This window comes from Hakea prostrata, chromosome 3, assembly GCF_041222555.1.
Source record: "Hakea prostrata isolate BN-2017 chromosome 3, UWA_Hpros_2, whole genome shotgun sequence".
NCBI classification, from domain to species: domain Eukaryota; kingdom Viridiplantae; phylum Streptophyta; class Magnoliopsida; order Proteales; family Proteaceae; genus Hakea; species Hakea prostrata.
Window position 1 is genome coordinate 7,145,397 of NC_142602.1, and position 18,196 is coordinate 7,163,592.

The 18,196-nt window shown below is 38.7% G+C and overlaps 2 protein-coding genes across 5 annotated transcripts; both read right to left on the bottom strand.

Moving 5' to 3' along the window:
- Positions 1–2,063: 2,063 nt before the first annotated feature.
- Positions 2,064–10,499, bottom strand: LOC149020463 (uncharacterized). The gene is made up of 5 exons (XM_089148606.1): positions 9,854–10,499; positions 9,475–9,736; positions 4,208–4,306; positions 3,894–4,105; positions 2,064–2,922 (listed from the first exon to the last, which is right to left on the bottom strand). Exons 1-5 carry the CDS (start codon positions 10,318–10,320, stop codon positions 2,847–2,849), a joined length of 1,116 nt encoding a protein of 371 aa, XP_089004732.1. The 5' UTR covers positions 10,321–10,499; the 3' UTR covers positions 2,064–2,846.
- A 151-nt stretch (positions 10,500–10,650) lies between these two features.
- Positions 10,651–17,578, bottom strand: LOC149020464 (zinc ion binding protein). 4 transcript variants are annotated; one of them, XM_089148607.1, is made up of 11 exons: positions 17,292–17,578; positions 16,845–16,958; positions 16,631–16,749; positions 15,472–15,518; positions 15,170–15,270; positions 14,853–14,940; positions 13,738–13,846; positions 11,930–12,101; positions 11,616–11,687; positions 11,277–11,390; positions 10,651–11,177 (listed from the first exon to the last, which is right to left on the bottom strand). In XM_089148607.1, the coding sequence occupies exons 1-11, from the start codon at positions 17,391–17,393 to the stop codon at positions 11,085–11,087; spliced, it is 1,131 nt and encodes a 376-aa protein (XP_089004733.1). In that variant the 5' UTR covers positions 17,394–17,578; the 3' UTR covers positions 10,651–11,084. The 4 variants fall into 4 exon arrangements, 2 of the variants coding, with proteins under 2 accessions (XP_089004733.1, XP_089004735.1); XR_016172195.1 differs by having other exon boundaries at positions 11,090–11,177; positions 11,651–11,687; XR_016172194.1 differs by having other exon boundaries at positions 11,090–11,177; positions 11,277–11,397.
- Positions 17,579–18,196: the final 618 nt, after the last annotated feature.

An 18,196-nucleotide genomic window follows, 5' to 3' on the forward strand; every position in this document is an offset into this window, starting at 1 on the left:
ATTCTTTATATTTGTATAGACAGAGGAGAGTTGGAAAACATTACCCATTACGCCATTAAAATGGGTTTTTCGTTTTTTTACCTGTATATCCATTTTGTTAGCTTTAAATTTGATGCACAGTTTTTATCTTTATTTATGGCTTCTCTCTCCATGTTAAATAGTTCTTGGTTTTGGAACATCATTCATTTTGTTCTAACTGCTAATAAGTAATAACATCAGCTCAAACTGCAAGTAATACAAAGGGGTTTAGCTCTAAAATTTTTCTGAGTAATTTGTTTGGATCAAGTTGACCAACTCACCAAAAGAAGAGGAGTTGCTTCTTCCTTTCACCTCAGAAATGCTGGATACAGATTATCAGCTAGAATTGATCCCAAAATAATTCTCCTTCTCGTTTGTGTGTTTATGAATTCAGCTATGGAAGATTCGAAGAGGCTGGGGGATCTTGGACCAATTGAAAGCGATCTCACTTTCGGAAGCTACCTCGTGGGTTAACATCAAATGACCTATATAAAGATTAAAGAGTCAAGGTGAATGATTAATTAAATTAAAAAAAGCGATGTGTGTTACACATGTAACAGAGCAAATAGAGCCAGTGAAACACGTAACCGGATCTCTTTCCTGGAAAATCCATCAAATTATCATATGCCACAAATTAGTTTATCATTGAATTGACTAATTCTATATATAAACTTCCCGGGCGCTTTCATTGGTCTTTGATCAAATATGTCTGCTTTCCAGTTTTTTTTCCTTCTCCGTTAAGTTTCCATAAACAATCAAAGCGCAATTAGAATGTACAAGATATCCTTTTCGCAAAGAACTTTCGATATTGTCCTTTTGCTTTTATTTCTTGCCTCTCTTAATAAACTTGAGTCCAACGTGCTCTGCACTCTAACCCATGTTTTCACCTGAATAAGACATGAACTTCCTCTGTTACTTTTTACCCCAAAAAAAAACCTTACTCTGTTATTTTAATAAAATACTATTACTGTGACTGTTGATCTAAGCTTTCGGCATGAACGGCAATCAATGGCTTAGTCTATCTTCTTCTGATCAGGTGTTTTAAAACTCGCCTTTTTTTCAAAGTGCTTATGGTGTACCAGGGTGTACACAGACACTCTGTGCCCTACAGGGAGGATCTTGGCCACTTTCACCCGTCTTGGACCTTTGTAATTCTGATGCCTTGCCTTCCTGTGTAGTTGAATGATAGTTTCTTTACCAAAAAAAAAAAAAAGTCTGTGCAAATTTATTTATTTTTTTAACGCCTTCTTTAGTTGATGCCCTTGCTTTATATATATATATTTTTTTTGGTAGAAAGCCCTTGCTTTATATTTTATGAAAAGGGAAACATGTGAAAACATCAACAGAGATGACAGTAGCACCTTTCATAATACAAATCACAACTCGCACGTTTCCAAGTAGGTTTCTTCTGCCGTTTTCTTATTATGAGACGGCAATGTCAAATCTTTCAAGTCTGGTAGAAGATTGATATTGAGATTCTAAAGAAAGGGGTTTTATCAGTGTGACACAAGCAAGGTCAAGGTATTCGAAAAAAAATCCTTCCAGTTCCAGCCCCATGACTACCTTCTGGAACTTACTGAACCTAAAATAGATAAAAGGAAGGGCTAAAAAGCAAAAAGGAAAAACAATATTGGGACTGGACCACATAAGATCAGAATACAGATCAATTGAACTCACCCTTGGCATCACCCCTTCTTCTGGTTACCCTCTCCACCATCAAGCTAAAGATCGCCCATATGGTTTACCTGAACCACATAGATCTCTCCAGCTTCTGATTGCCAATTCGGAATCTTAATGAATTCCAGTCTAGTGCAAACAAGTATAATTCGAATCACCTCAAACAGAGAGAGAGAGGAGAGAGAGAGAGAGAGAGAGAGAGAGAGAGAGAGAGAGGTGCTGCAGATCTCTATTCAGAAACACCCAAGAAAAGCATCAACATCTCAACCAAATAGGAACACTATCAAACTGAAAGAACCTCCATTGCAAACTTAAAAGCAAAAGCTGCAAAGTTACACGCATGATAACCACACTATGAGGATACTGAAGCTATCAAAATATCTAGCAGTGCTACCTTCTTGTGATATCTAGGGTGTTTTATATATTTTAAGAAAAAAAGGGGGCAAAAGCACTGCCAGAGGCTTCCCACACAAGCAGGGGGTGAGAGTGGGCAATTTTCCTAAGCAACCTTATGGTCCTTATCCCAACAATATTTGCTGAGAGGCTATTTCAATAATATCTACTGTTTTATATCAATTAACAAAATAGTAAAGATAAATACCTTGAAACAGAATAAAAATCACAGCCAATCAAATCCACACCACTAGCAAAAAAGATCCATGGTAACAACCTAGGCATCTCCAGAGTCATACACCTCTTGAGAATTGAGAAGGATATTCAACAATTAGGATCCTAACCTTGAATGAGTTAGCTTAGTTGTCTCACCCAGATGATTTCCAATATGGTGGGAGCTCATTCATATTGACAACTGTGGGAGATCAAAATGTCAATTTATGCCTATTTGTAATAATCTGACATTTTATTGTATCTATTCAATTAGATCTACCTTTCATGGAGGTTTGATTTCCTGAAGCGGTGCCACAGGCATTGAATAAATGGTTTACCCTGATCTTCAATTATGCCCTCAGCATGCAATTAGATTATAAAAATTGAAATCGGAGGGAAAATTTCTTCAGAAATTATGTTATGAACTAATTGACGCAAGAATTGCTTCTTGCAGGTGATGACCATAATTATGGTTTCACAGGGTTTCACAGAAAGTCTCAAGAGCAGAAGAATATACATGCCTCTTCTACTTTACTATTTTCTCTTTACAACAGTCCGACAGCACAGCTCAAATGCAATCTGTTCTCCAAGCCTCTTAAGTGATGACCTAATAGCATGCACCTGCCATCACAAAAGTAACCGACGTTATGAATTACAGATTGGAAAAATAATATCTAATGAGAAATAACTGTAGTGAAATATAACGCCAGCACAGCATAGCAGAAGTAACAGTGACCTCAAGATTATCAAAAGTTGTGCACCAAATTTTTTTGAAGCGGGTGAAACTTAAAAATTAAAAACCCACCTGTGAGGCTCCCTAAACCACAAAGCCACTTCTCCACAAAAAATTATAATTATTCTATAATGGTTGATAGACGATGATGGAAAGAAAGTAAAACAGAAGAAAATGACAAAGTAACATAAAGAAGGGGTAAGCAAAGCTCATCCCATTTACATGCGGCACAGGAATAAGAAAATGGGGATCAGCAGGCAAACAAAACAGTGCCATCAAAATAGGGTTAGGGTTAGGGGAACTACAACTGAAAGCAAAAATGCCATGAAGAGGATAAGCCTCTGGATTAACAAAGAAAATTTGATGACTAAAAAGAAACTATTTTAATCAAGAAGGATCAATCGTTGTAATCATAAGGACTAACTACAGCATCATAATGTGGTGCTTTAGACAAACACAGAAGCATACAAGTGGCATAAACTTTGATCGAGTCCAAAAATGTGATATAAATAATTTATGTTCTGATTAGGTTTGATCTCCTTGATTGATTTCTTTCTTTACACTCAGTTTCTCATACTCCCTTCTGTTCCCTATACAGTAAATGTCATCTCCCCCTGCTTGTTGTCTTTTCTTTTTTGCCCCGTATTGTGGTGGGGCAGGAATGGTTCATCTAAGCTTTCATTGTAGAATAGGAGAATCTTTCACTAGTTCGTACAGACAAAAATTCAAGTTATGACTGACTTATTAAAGGCCTATGCTCATAGAGTACACTAAAATCAGAGTCCAACCTGCAAATAAGTTTTATTATATGCATTAATAACTATAAAACAATACAACTGCTGAAGTATGAGAGGCCAACCAAAATAGCAGCTTTGCAAGGTAATCCCGAGAAGTTCCTATGGTATCACAAAACCCAATATCACCATCCTGTAGGTTATCTGCTTTCCCCATGACTGAATCTTCCAGGAAATTGGAGGGATCATCTTTAAACAACTTTTGCAGTGTATTTTGAATAAGTTCATGAATTACTTCCCCAACCTCTGAAGATGATGGCCGAGATAGTTCAGTCACCTGTTAAATCATTCAAGTAAAAAGTACGAGAGATACATTATTCATCTTGAAGTACACAAGCTGGTTATAAAAGTAATACTGTAAATCGATCAAATTCAATACCATATTTGGTTCCAAAGTTCGAAGATACTCCAACAAATCATTATTTTCTTCCCCATCACATTCCAAGTGCACATTTTCCTGCTTCCGAGCATTCAGTTCCTGAGAGAACACAAACCTTGTCATATTTATATAAAATGAGGTATCAAACCACCCAAAGGTGAGGTTAGAAGAGCACATAGTCAACATCAACCAAACAGATTCCTGCAATCAATGATTATCCATGTCATAAGAACAACTACCAAAATAGGAAGATCAAAAATAAAATAAAATAAAATAAGTGTCCTTCAATGTCACAATGTAACTTGCAACCAACAATTTGTTTGTGTTGGAACACAGATCCAATTGTGACGGTGGTTCTAGAAAGATGTAACTTAAGCCAACTACACGCATTGATGATATAAGATCTTCACATTACTGATCTCATGTAAGGTTGCTCCAAATGAATTCACTATGAGGCTTAAATTCATGAGAGAGAGAGAGAGAGAGAGAGAGAGAGAGATTAACTTTGGACATGGGCATAATTTCATCTCTTCTCTGCCATATTCATCCATCAGTCTTTTGGGGAGGGATAGAATTGAGCATGGCTCAGCGCCAGGATTCGGGCAGAGACAAGAAGAAAAACATGTTGGTTCAGATAGTTGCAATGGAGGAATTCGATCAAGCTTCTCCTCCTTCCATGCCATCCGTTCTTGGACTCGATTGCCAGTGGGATTGGAATCTCTTTCTCCTCCTTACCCCTCTACTCCAAGCCTCTCCCTCTCCTCAGTACTGCCTTTTTCCAGGGTCTCTACAACTACAACATGACAACTGATCCCTCTTGCAATGGAATGGCATGTGCAAAATGGACAGAACAGAAGACTTTTTAAGCACAAGAGCTACACCAGAGTCTAATTAAAAGAAGAAGATGGGAATTAACTGAAGTGCCGAAAATCCAGCACCTTGCTTCTCTCGTTCTATATGCTTCAGTTGAGACTGTATCTCAAGAGGAAGTCAGTACTGACAATGTCTCTTGAAATACAGACCAAGAACTGCTCAAACAAAAACTATGAAAGAGATAAAGAACCGTTGAAACAAAGCCAGGTGATGGAACATAGATTGGATTTAATCTCAGTTAGATATTCCACCATACTGAAAGATTTTTGGACCAGATATTAAGAGGCTAAGGTTGCTCTACAGATATCCATCCAAAGCATATAAGGAAGAAATAGGAGAGGATGACAGAACATCCCAAAAATGTGAGGCTTGCCTGGGTGTCATAACAAGGGATTGGTGAAAATAAATCCAGAGATACAAGAAGGGTATCCACCTTCATTGAGTCTTGTATCCCCAAGTCCACCCTGCTCTCCACCTTCATTATTGATGGCTCTTGGTCCCCCCTAGCCCCACCCTTGTCTCACACAGGCCACGGTCTGATATCACCATTTGGCTCCCCTCCCCCTCCGGATCCTTCTCTTCCTCGTCAGCCTAGGATCTAACTTGCTCCCCCTCCCCTACGGTCCCTTGGTCTTCCTTGGTTTGGTTCAAAAGCCATATCCCATGCCATTCCCTTACCCTTTGGCGAGCTCTTAACCATGGCCTCCCCACCCAATCTTTCCTCATCAGCCGCCACATTCCGGTCAACCCTAACCCTAGACCATTTATTCTTCTCTTGCCCCTTTTCCTGCTCCCTTTGGGGGAAAGCCCTCCCCTCCATTTGGTCCTGCTCCAGATGCCTCTTTGGCTTTGCTCAAGAGTGGTATTGGATCTTGAGAACCTTCCCAAGCTCATCTATATGCGATCAGGTTGGTAAGCTGGTCTTCGGTGCTACTATCTACCACTTGTGGTGGGAGCACAATCCCAGGAGATGGACTTCCAAATCCAGGTCCTTGGCCGTGATTTGGAAAGCCATTTATTTTGTCGTTTCTGCTAGGCTTCATCATGTTCCCCACCCCCTGTGATGGATATCCCAAGAAAATAGGCTCATTGTTGTTACTTGGGGTTTAGGCTCCTCCCTCCAGCCCCCCTCTCCCTTCTTGGGGCTCTTTAATGTTATTTATTATTCATCCAAAAACAAGCAGGAGAAGAATGAAAAAAGATACAGGATGGAAGAGTCTCACCAGGAAGGGAAAGAAGAAGAAGAATAGCAGTTGGGAGATGGGGAAAGAGAGAGGAAGTTGATACAAACAACAGCCACAAGGGCTTCAACCACAGTAACTCAATTCATTTCAATCCAAATCTATTTAACATGGTTACATGTATATATAATTAACGGGGAAAAAAGACCCAACATAAAAAGGAAAAACATTCTAATTTGGAAACTAAATTCTAGCAGTTATTTCATGCTTAACCTATCAAAATAAAAGATTATAAGTTGATACAAAATAGAAATAAATAAAATTCCAAATATCCTACCAGTGCAAAGATGTGGATTAGATTTGATTCATCCCCATTTGGGTTCTCAACAGGTTTGGGTCAATCCATGGAAGCATTCATGCATCGAATCCTTGGTATTGAGAAGAAATCAACCATGAGTTCTCCAGAACAATAAAAATAAAAGCCCATGAATGGGGGTTCGAAGGTCCTTGTCTTCAAATTCAAAAATATGAAGCTTTAGAGGTCCATCTATATCAGGAAAGTTGTGAGGAAGAACAAACTCGAGGATAGCCTTCATTTTGCTGGCTTCCATCATTTTACTTGATCCACAACTTTCTTGTCATTACTAGTCATTACAAGCCATCTTCTACCCATTTGCCTCGTCCTATGGCTACCCTGGCAATATATCTTCTTTGTTTCTAAGGATAGTTTGTCAACCAATCCTTGAAGAATGATGTCCAATGCATGTAAAAATGATGTAGGGGGCACAAATTTCTGTAAGAATCAACAAGGTCTCACTTATTCAACTGTTCTACCTAATTTAGTAATGCATTGACAAGATTCGAACACTTCACAATAAGCACCATCAAAGTACTAAGAAATGGGATTCAATGATCTCATCAATGATCATCAATGATCTGGTTGGTGTTTCATAGTATATCCACCACAGACCGTGAAAAGAGATTGTTGCTTTGCCATTCATCCATAAACAGATCAAGCTTTTTGATGGGTAAGCCAACTCGGAGCTTGGACAAAGAAATCCATGGCCATTTTTGCTCCGGTACCAATTAATGTGGAATCCAGGTCAGAAAAACCTTGCAGTGGACCTCTGCTCAGGTACCAACTACCCAAGTTATAACAAAGCAATAAGCTTTGTAACAAACTGAAGTTATCAAGGGGCAGTGACAGGAATGTAGTTAAACAGAATTTAAAAGCCTATTGGGTAGGAACAAAGGGGAGGCATGAAAAGGTATTTGATTAGAGGATTGGGACTTGAATAAGACTTGTCATAGGTACAACTTTGCACCTGAGTTGTAAAGGGTTTAACTGAAAGTAGAAAAACAAGTATCATCTTCTACCTTGGGAATGAACTGAAACAGAACAATCCAGCACCTTGCCAAGGAAAAATTCCTCATATATGCTTCAGTTGAGCATGGAAAGTTGGTACTGACAAGGTCTCTTGATATGTACCATCAACAATGCAAACAGAAAAATTATAAAGGAGCAGTGGACTGCTGAAATCATGCCAGGTGCTGAAACGGAGATCAGATATGACCTCACTTGGATATTCCACCACAAGGAAAAATTTTGCATCTGAGAGGTCAGGGTCACCCATGGATAGGCAATCAAACCCAACAAGCATAAGGGCTGTCGTGCACCTGAACAGGGATTAGGGAAATTAAAATAAGAGATAAAACAAAGAGAAGCAGAAGAATGAAAACAGAGAAGGGATGGAAGAGAGAGGGTTTATTCTATTCAAATCTGAATATAAAGATACCCAACATGAAAAGAAAAACCCATTCTAATTTGGAAACCTAAATTAGTCAGAAAAGTAAATCCTAGTTGCCATCTCCTAGTTAACCTACAAAAAGAAAACATTACACGTTAATCCTAAGGGAACCTACAGGGTCAAGAATGCAAATTGGATCCAGCTCATCCACATCTAGGTTCCCAAATGGGTTCCGTGCTGATCCATGAAAATGCTCCTGCATTATACTTGTTAGGTTAAATTGATTGTTTAATGGAGAGAACACCCACTTAGAAGAAACAAGATCACCCCGGCTATGGTTGTATGGTACATGATTTCTTGTTAGAAAATACATTAGAGCTAAAGGAAAGTTTTGAAGTATGCAGCAGTGGCTGATGAAAATGGATGGGCTTCCATTATGGAGGCTAGCAATACAGCTCGATAATAGCATGTGTTTTAAAGAAGGGGAAAACTAAGAAAGAAGGCCCTACTTATGTGTGATTTCAGAGCAATTCAGGTTGTATTTATCCCATCCATGCATAAATGCACTTTACAGCCGTTCATGCAGATAGTTAATAAACCAAGTCCTACTAGGGCAAACTCCTAAATAATAAAAGACCAAAATTAATAACTCCATCAGTGATTCAGCTGAACTTGCATCCTACTATTTTAAATATTTAGCAAACTGTTTCAACAACCCTCTTTAACAAACCAAGAGCTATGACTGCAGTCACCGCATAACAAAACCAGATCCAATGACACACAATTGTGGATCATGCAAATAGGAGAAACTCCAAGAAAGCCAAAACTGGGTGCAAAATATCACCATTTTTAATTCTTCTCCAGAATTTCAATCTGCCTTATTTTTAAGGCTTGCATCACATATATTGCATGCTTATTTCTCTTTCCATATTATCTTGTCGTGAAACTCAATTGTATTTTCAGATTTGTAAGCAACAGGCAGAAGAATAGGTTCTACCAATTGTGTGTTTCAATATTATTCTTGATGGTAAGAGGATCAGTTTCGGCATCATCTGTCACAAGTATCAGGTGAAATAAGAATTCCATACATAATGTACATGAGGAATAAGATCATCATGATAGATTAAGGTTCCTTCTGCCACTGATACCTAGAAATGGATTCACAGCAAAAACTAAAATGGGTTGTCAGGTTGAATCCCAAAAGCAGCATATCAAAGTTAAATAATAAAGTATCGAAATCTAATGCACATAATATTACTGCCATTCCCAATCAATATTCATCTTCCAGAAACATCGAATTATTGAAAGCAACTTTTTGGTATGTATAGCTGCTCTTTTTTTCCTTCTCCATCATTCATGCTCCTGTCGGAGTCAGTTTATCGTGTTTTCATATAAATGTTTGCCTATACAACAGCACATAGCAAAGAAGCAAATACATGTGAGCGAGAGAAAATGGAACTTCAACCTTCTCAACTGTAGCCAATTCGGATTTTAGCCCTGCGATGTAATTCAAAGCCTCCGGCGACAAGTCCCCTAAACCCAGGGGAACGCTTCTGTCCATCGCAAATTCACTGCAGGTATCCACATCATCCCTAGCTTCCCTGTTCTGATACTCCATATCTGAACCCCCACAGCCATGAGAAGGAACAGAATCTCTCGTACTCGCGGGAGAGATGTCGAAGTTCCTCATCAAAGAAACCCTATACTCCGCATTCCAAAGAGTATACCTGACAGATTTCCAACAAAAAGAATGAATTCTAAATGAAACCCAATTTTCAAAATCAATAATTGCACCCAGCCGCAGCAGTAGTGCCGCCACCCGATAGTGCAGCAACAGTAAATACCCGGTAATGACGGCGGACACAAGGAGGCGATCGAGGGGACGCCTAGAAACACGGATTGTGACAGAGAATTGATCAGAAGGAAGCAAACCGAGCATAGTTGAGATGGTGCGCTTCATGGAATCCCTAGCAGCTACAGAAATGCCCTTGGAGATAACGGAGGTATCAAGGGGTTCGATGCGTTTAAGCATATTGGCGATTACAGAGAAATCTCGATCGAATCCAGACTTTCTAATGGATACAAAGTCGTCCGCAACGCCACCACCGTCGACACCCGAAACAAGACAATTGAGAACGGAAAAAGAGGCGGAGCGATTCTTACACATTGAGGAATTGGTGGTGGTGAGGGTGACGGAGGGAAGTAAAGGACGGATGAGAAGGAGATGACATGAGAAGAGAGATGTCGATGGAGTCGACTGAAGAGGTCTGAAGAGTGAGAGGTCACTGCAACTGAAGCGAGACAGCGCCATAAAGGCTAAAGCTCGAAGCAAATCGCAGCCTCTGCTTCTGCTAAAGCCACTTTCTTGCTTTTCCCTCGCAGCTTCTCTCTCTCTCTCTCTCTCTATCTTCGTTCGATCCTTGGTTTTGTTTGTTTTACGAACAAAATCTCATTCCCAGCTCGACAGCCACATGGACTTCGGAGAATGCCTCCTTTTCCCACGATTCCACGAAGGCCACAGGCCACCCAATTTTGTATTTCCGCTAATTTCTTTTGATTTTATTTATTTATTCATTTATTTATTATTAGTTATTCTGACCCGGATCCTCCCCAACAACAACCTTCTTTAGATGCGAATCCAATGGTTGGAGAGCCTGGCCACGCTTTCACTGAGTTGCTGCAGCCATTAGATACACGCAGAAGATAATTTCACCGTTTTTTTAACGGGTGATATTTCCATCTGAACCAAGCCGGTTCGTACAAAGAGGTTTTAGAGATAAGATATTCGTAAATATCCACTTTAGGCTTGAATCACGATTGGCTGGGACTCAAATCCTCAATCACCAGGTATATATATCTATTAAGAAGAGTGCATAAATATTGACGGATTCAACCGTGAAACATATTTTCTAGAAACAAGGCAGTGATAAAGAGAAAGTGCCATAATTTAAAGGAGAGATGGTTAATATTCTCATGATGCATAAATCTTCATTTCCCTTTTCTCCGTTAGCTTGAAATTCTATCCCATGCAATGAATAGGCCTTCAACTGCTCATTGAAGCTTCAAACAAACTCTTCACATCCCGAAGATGAAGCAATTTGAGTAGCAAGGAAGGAACAAAGAACTATCTTCCACCACCATTGGTTGCCTGAATGGGTTTAATTGAATCTGCACAAATGAGGACCATCTATTAGATCTGATCAATTAAATGAGTAAAGATTAACTACTACCAAATCATAAAACAAGGGGTTTATCAATTGCAAACACCGGTATCCGAAGAGGACGGCCAGTTACAGAGCTTATGCAGCAAGCAGCCAGATTTGCAGCTTCTTCACAGTAATCCGAAAAAATTGCTGGTACATTCATCTCCTTTATAATCTCCTGCATACTTCAAAATTACATTTCCTCTTCTCATAATGACACAAAGCATAAAAAGATTTTATTGCTAACCCCAAGATTGAAACCAAATTGGGGTTTAATGAAGATGAATCCAATCAAAAATGAAATTTTAGCTCAACCTACAAGGAAGGAACTTTACAAAGAATCTTCTGGAGCATATTCAGCATATTATAATCTTTCATTTCTAAAACAAGAGAAAGAACATACGATAGTTGGTACCCAGCTAGGATAGGCAGCTATACCAGCATTTGAAGCAACAACCAAATGAGGAAGGGAATCCTGCACGTGAAACAAGAAATAATGAGCATGCTGCAGACAAGAAGAATCTACATGATTTTTACTCCGATATGAACTCTTCTACATTAGGAAAAATGCCCACAATGAACACTTGAGACTACCTAACTTACCCACCCATTCATGCATGCTTGTTTCACGCACAGGTGCACATACACAAACATACTGTCCCTGCATCCCCCCCCCCCCCAAAAAAACACACACACTGACACACAGTGATAACAAACCTTCACTATTTCTCTATGTCGGTCATGATAAAACCCTTTGTGGAGTTGGAGAGTCACGGTTGAATTTATGCTATTTGATATACCCAAGCTAGCATTCTCAGTTGAAGATTTACACGTACAATCGATCTCTGTACAACGAGCATAACTGCAGAGATCAACTCTTTCTCCATCCCTAATTTCAAAACACAGAAAGCACAAGAATAAATTGTATGAGAAAGTAAATAGTCATCAGATGACCAAAAGATCCATAGAATCCTATTTATCAGCAGGATTTAAAGAGTAGGTGAGATGGGGATGCAAAATGTCAACAGAGTTATGGGATCACATATAAATGGGATGTGTTATCAGAGAACTTGTGTTATGAAGTGGTTTAGAGATATGAGTGGAAAGGGGACCTTGCAAATTAAAATGATGAAAAAATTGAGTGATGCAACACTGGTCCTATAAAGATTCAAGGATGTTCTATTCACCCCAATCTCCCCCATGGACCTTGTTATCTGCCTTCATTTTGAACTCTCTTTTTTTATTTAGCTATACAGTTGAGATGATGAGGTAGCAGCATTTCATCTTAATGGAGTTTCCCGCAACTAGCATGGTTTTGGCATGTTCAACAAAGACACTGATTGCACCAGTAACACAGGCAACTTACAAGGATCACACATTGAAGGACCTGTATCCAGATGGTGAGAAAAGGCTCCTGGACACCTCAGTAGGAGATTGAGCCCTTCATCAAAGGGATTGCAGAACAGTATTTGACAGAAAGTGATGTAGATCAAAGCACAAAGAAGAAATTTACACAACATTCAGGAGTTACCATGCATGTGAATACATGTCTGCCCTTTCTCCCCCCCCCCCCCCCAAAAAAAAAAGTCGAATACATGTCTCCCTGTTTACTAAAAGTGCCATCGCTCACCTTGACAGCTGCAGGATGGTTTCTGTGATTCTTTTCAGTCTTTTAATTTTAGTTATTTCTAATTTCAGAATTAGAAGGTAGGCTCAAGTTTCTACTTTCACGGTTTTATAAATCAGTAGTTTCCTTTTCTAGGAGTCTTAACTAGATTGGGACTGGATTGCTTTATAATTGGATTAAAGTAAATAAAGAGTAAGAAGGCTGAGCAGAATAAGGATCAGAATTGAAAGAGAAGAGATGGAAGGATTAAGCTGTGAAATGCAACAAAAGTGAGAGACCAGTTATGTTTTTCCACCTTATGTAAACAGGAAGCCGAAAAAAGAAAAGGAGAGAAAAGTAGTTATCAATTTGTTCAACCTTAGTTATGTTGATCCTGAGTGCAACCAATCTATCACTGGTTCTTCCTTGGTTCAAGGTCGAGTTTGCATTTGAAAGGTGGAACGGCCATTCATGCACCATAAGGGGACCCTCTACCTAGGACAGGGACCTTTGAGAAAAGGCATGGTTTTAGCCTGGACTTGCCCAATTTCAGGGGAAGCTCCTGTTGTCAAGGACTCAAGGGTGGGAGGAGGGATAACATTATCAAGATGGGTAAATAAGCAAGCTATTATGAATTCCAAATATCCATCTCTTTGTACAAACACCTGAAGAATAATATCCCAGGAAGTTTGAGAGGATGCCATAAATAACTGAATTCGCAACGATAGTAGTCTGGTCTCATCACTGATCTCTTCATAATTAGTCATTTACTTTCTAAACATGATATGTTCATTTTAGGGGGTGGGTTCGTTTTTTCTTTCTCACCTTTTTTTTTTTTTTTTGGGGGGGGGGGGGGGGGGGTGTGGACACAAGGTAGACAACTTCTGAACGTACTGTAAAGGAAGTGCCTCCAACCAACCTAAATTGTGGAACTGCTGGCCCAATCAGGTCTATATGAACCTGAATACCCGGAATAAGAGCTCTTAACTCTCCAAAGACAGCAAGTTGAAGTAGTTCTTTTTCAGGTCCTAAAGACATTGTTCACAAAGAAAAAGTAAAGATCAGCAAAACTTAAAGAAAATAATACTTCAAAGTCAATATAGTAATGAACTTAGGTTTTCCATCAATACATAAGAAGTCTTAGTATTCATCACAAAAACCCATCAGACTATCAAGAAATTGTACAAGTGTCTGACTATCAAGAACATTCTACGAGAAACAGTAGCCTGTTCTACAGCTGTGTTAAGGTGAAATAAATGTGTGCTTTCATTGACATTATGTAACTTTGGATACCACAATAGCCTTTGAAATTCAAAGCATAGTGGGGCAAAAAAAAAAAAAAAGGAATCCTTATTTACTAGAGTTCAATGAATATTTGAAACAGAGTAATGTCATTCAATGCTGACACTCAATTATCAATATATGTCATACAAGTAAAGAATTCACCCTAAATAAAAGAAATTATTTCAACAACCATTAACCAAAATTAATAGTTAGAATCAATTAGGGGGCTTTAGATGGTCAAGACAAATAATGAAAGAAACACTACTTTCACCTTATGGGCCAGGAATCCCCATTAAGCTCAATTAGGGGAATTCTCTGGTAAATGCCCACTAATCCAATCAATTCCACAATCAACTCTGAATTCATCTGTCCCCAACCCCCCACCCCCACCCAAAAAAAAAAACCATTTAATTGCTAGCTAGGCTACATTTGGATGCTAGAAAAAGAAAAAAACATAATGAGACAAAAACCATGATGTTGCAATGATTGTTTTATGTGTCAATCTCTCCTAAAATCTCAAATTTTCTTTTTACGGAAGTTAACTCTACTTAGCATCCAAACATAGCCTTAACTCCCAAAAGTGACATGTATTAATTTTCTTCGCTGAACATCTGGGAATAAGCAATCACAAAAGGTAATTATTCCAGTTCCACATTGGTACCAACAACAATGCAACATGGCACAAGGCAAAGGTTGGGAACTTATATTATGATTAAAAGGGAACAGAAAGGGAGAAGTACTGAGATATACCTAGATAGTGTATGTACAGTTTGTTTCTATTTTCATTTGCTGAGTTTTGAACAGCAGCAAGTTGTATGGCATGATATATAGTAACTGTCTGAAATAAAAAGCATAAACAGTAATTACAGACAGGAAAATGGTTTGAAAATAGATCAACGTAAAAAAGAGTGACAAAGAGAGAAAGAGAGGGGGGGACACATTGTAAATATGTCTCCTTATTATACTCTCCTTATCAAGATTCATTGACTTAGGTCAAACCCATTTAAGGTGCTGGTGTAGACACCAGCAAACTAAAGTTTAAGTATTAAAATAAAAGGCTATCATACCCAATGAAGAAGCAAAGCAACAGGTGAATGGAGTGGTAGGCATCTCCATTCATAGTAGTCTTTCCAGTTACTCAAACGCATTGACATTGGTGTTATTGGATCTGCATATCATGTACAATAAAAGGTCATAAGATCAGTTGTTTCTAGGGCACATAATATCAGTAAGGAAATGGCAATAGTAATCTTCCAATTACTCTAACATTCTGATGTTGGAGTTATTGGCTCTGTAAATCACATAACTAGCAGGTTATACTGTTAGTTATTTCCAGCAATATATGGTAGCATTAATGAAATTACAGTACCACGGCATGGGCATAATACACTTGGAAGATTCCAATCATAAATCATCCTGCCATATAGTAATGTAAGTTAACATTAACAAAAGATCCGCATCTAAATATCATTGGACAAAGAAAGAAACAAAATTATCTCTTACCATAACTGCTATATATTGAGGCAAAACAAAGAAATAGAAGTGAATTTCACTAATATTGCAGCCATACTAATCAGAAGCAAGAAATGTTATAGCATGTATGTCATGACCACAGTTAACCATTGAAGCAATACACCCATCTTATGTATAATATGCAGAAAAATAATAACAATCAAAATGTTAAACTATTAATATCAACAACAATATAATGATCATGACGACGATCATAAAACCTTCCATGGATATATTTCACTATTTGACAACTTCATCTACAATCCCGAAATAAAGGGAGGCTAAAACTTGATGGATCACAATAATCAATTACTGTTATTACAATTTAACTATTTCAATAAACTTTCCATGTTTTACAATGGATTACTATAGTGGTCCAAGACTAACAGTGTCCATAGCAGGTAAAGTGGTTTCCATTATTAGAACCAAGCAAATACAGAATGGAAGAAAACCATGCTGATGAAATATATCATACATGATGACAATAAACATTTTGTTATCATCCAGATATGCAAGATCAATTCATCAACCTAGTGACAATCATTAGATTGCACTAATTCCCACATTAAAGTACGATAATGGGCTAAGCTTCACTACTTAACGTCATTACTAATATGTAATTACATAGTGAGAAGGTTGGTAAGTGACTTCTTATTCAAATTACCCATGGTCCTTCTTGAAGGGAAATTGATGAATTTTTAGCCAGATTAACAGGAGCAATGACCAGCTTCCTTTCATATCAATGAAGGGGATCTTAACTAAAAATTCAATGACAAAATAGAAATGAGTGTGGACTTGGTCCATGATTCACTACTTCAATTTTTCTTTTTCTTTTTCCCCCCGTCCGGTCGTCCCACAACCTAACTTTTTTATGTCCTAAAACAGGTTGCTCTTATATTGTCCATTTTCAATGCTAAAATTATTGTTTCTCGGATTCCTATTGAACTGCATAGTAAAGATAATATTCAAGTTCTCAATGTTCACTACTCCCATGCTACTTGAAAAGAGAGAAGAACCTTGGACAATCAGAAGCAGCAACTGATGCCCCGCAATGACATTCATATCTCCACATTCCCACCTGATGAAGACCTTGTTTCATAAAAAAGGAACACCTGGTCTCCGGCTTTTCATTAACCTATTGAAAGCATCAGAAGAGACAACACAATCTAAGCAATTCAAAATAAACAGGTCACTTGCACTAAGTAACAAGTAATCCATCATGAAAGGTACCTGAACCAAAGCTTCCGAAGAGAATGTAAAAGGAAAATCATGCAAAACATCGGCAGATCTCATTTGCTGTTCAAATCTAGCACATTCCTCCTTGTGCTCGCTCCAGTGAGAAAGCTGGCGAAAAATATTTGAGAAATTTAAACCCATCATCCATTACATAGGTAATCTTACCATGTCCAGTAATACAACAAAAATAAAAAATAGGGTTCCATCCTATCACCAAACTGCTTATCAACTTTAGCAGATGAGTACAATTGGGTTTTACAGAAAGCAAAAAGTTCCCCAGTAAAATTAAACACGGTTCTGCTATCCGGATTCTCAGTAGAAGTTACTGGAGCATGGAAGGGCACGAAAATGCCTCAAATTAGAAGTAACCATAATTCTATATTGAAATTGAAAGCGTAGTGGAGTTGTTGATAGAAACAAAACAATAGAGAAATAGAGAACCTGATGAGCGACCGAGCAGTAAGCAACCACGCCGCAACGGCAACAGCGTCGTGTAGGCGGCCCGATGCAACGTGTTCCTCGTCTCTTGGCCGCGCACTCCATCGTTTTCACTGTTCTCTATCCGACTCTATTCTCACTATTACTTATCTCTTATTTCGATTTCCTGGGTTTCCCAGTCACTTCTGCTGTGAGCCTGCTACTCTGTAAGCCGCGAGCGAATGTGCTCGTGTTTTGCCCGGTTCTAAAATTTCCGGATCGGAAGTCAGAAGTAAGGACTGTAACAGGGCCGGCTGCGCGGGATTTTGCAATGTCAAACCCCTTATATGTTTATAATCATAATTCATTATCGTCTTGACCCTAATTCGGGGATAAAGATTATTGTCTCTGACCATAAATCCTACGAGGCCAAGCCAAATTCATTTCTGCCTTGATTGACCGTATCCTTAGCTCTGATTGGTCTTGCACCTAGCTCTTATCGGTCATATCCCTAGCCCTAGCCCTGACTAGCCCCATACTTGGCCATGACTAGCCCTATACTTGGCCGTGGCTCTAGGCTCTAACCCTATCCTTATCCACGTTTGTAATTCATTGAGATCAAATATCAGGAACAAAATTAAGGATAAAATCAAAGCCAATGTTAGGCCGAAAATCAAGAACGAGTCGAGACAAGCCCGACGAGCCAATGAGTAATCTCAGGCTCACCCTTAGCCCAAGTCAGGGCCAAAATATTTTGGCCCTAACCTATGTCAAAATCTTGAACTCAAGCCTTATTCGGGCTGAGAACGGGCTTAAGCCAAGTCAGAGCTGTCAATGCCAAGCTTGCCCCCCAACTCAGAACGATAAATCCAAATCTAATCAGTAAACCTAATGTGATTCCAAATGAATGAATGTTCAAGATTTAAGCC

Excerpts from the sequence above, each read along its gene's own strand:
- LOC149020464 (XM_089148607.1), bottom strand. The coding sequence starts at position 17,393 with ATGGAGTGCGCGGCCAAGAGACGAGGAACACGTTGCATCGGGCCGCCT. Across the intron at positions 15,519-16,630 it reads GCTGCTTCTGATTGTCCAAG|GATGATTTATGATTGGAATC; the intron begins GTTCTTCTCTCT and ends ACTATATGGCAG. Across the intron at positions 15,271-15,471 it reads TGTATTATGCCCATGCCGTG|ATCCAATAACACCAATGTCA; the intron begins GTACTGTAATTT and ends CATGATATGCAG.
- LOC149020463 (XM_089148606.1), bottom strand. The coding sequence starts at position 10,320 with ATGGCGCTGTCTCGCTTCAGTTGCAGTGACCTCTCACTCTTCAGACCT. Across the intron at positions 9,737-9,853 it reads GTGTCCGCCGTCATTACCGG|GTATACTCTTTGGAATGCGG; the intron begins GTATTTACTGTT and ends GAAATCTGTCAG. Across the intron at positions 4,106-4,207 it reads GAACTTTGGAACCAAATATG|GTGACTGAACTATCTCGGCC; the intron begins GTATTGAATTTG and ends ATGATTTAACAG.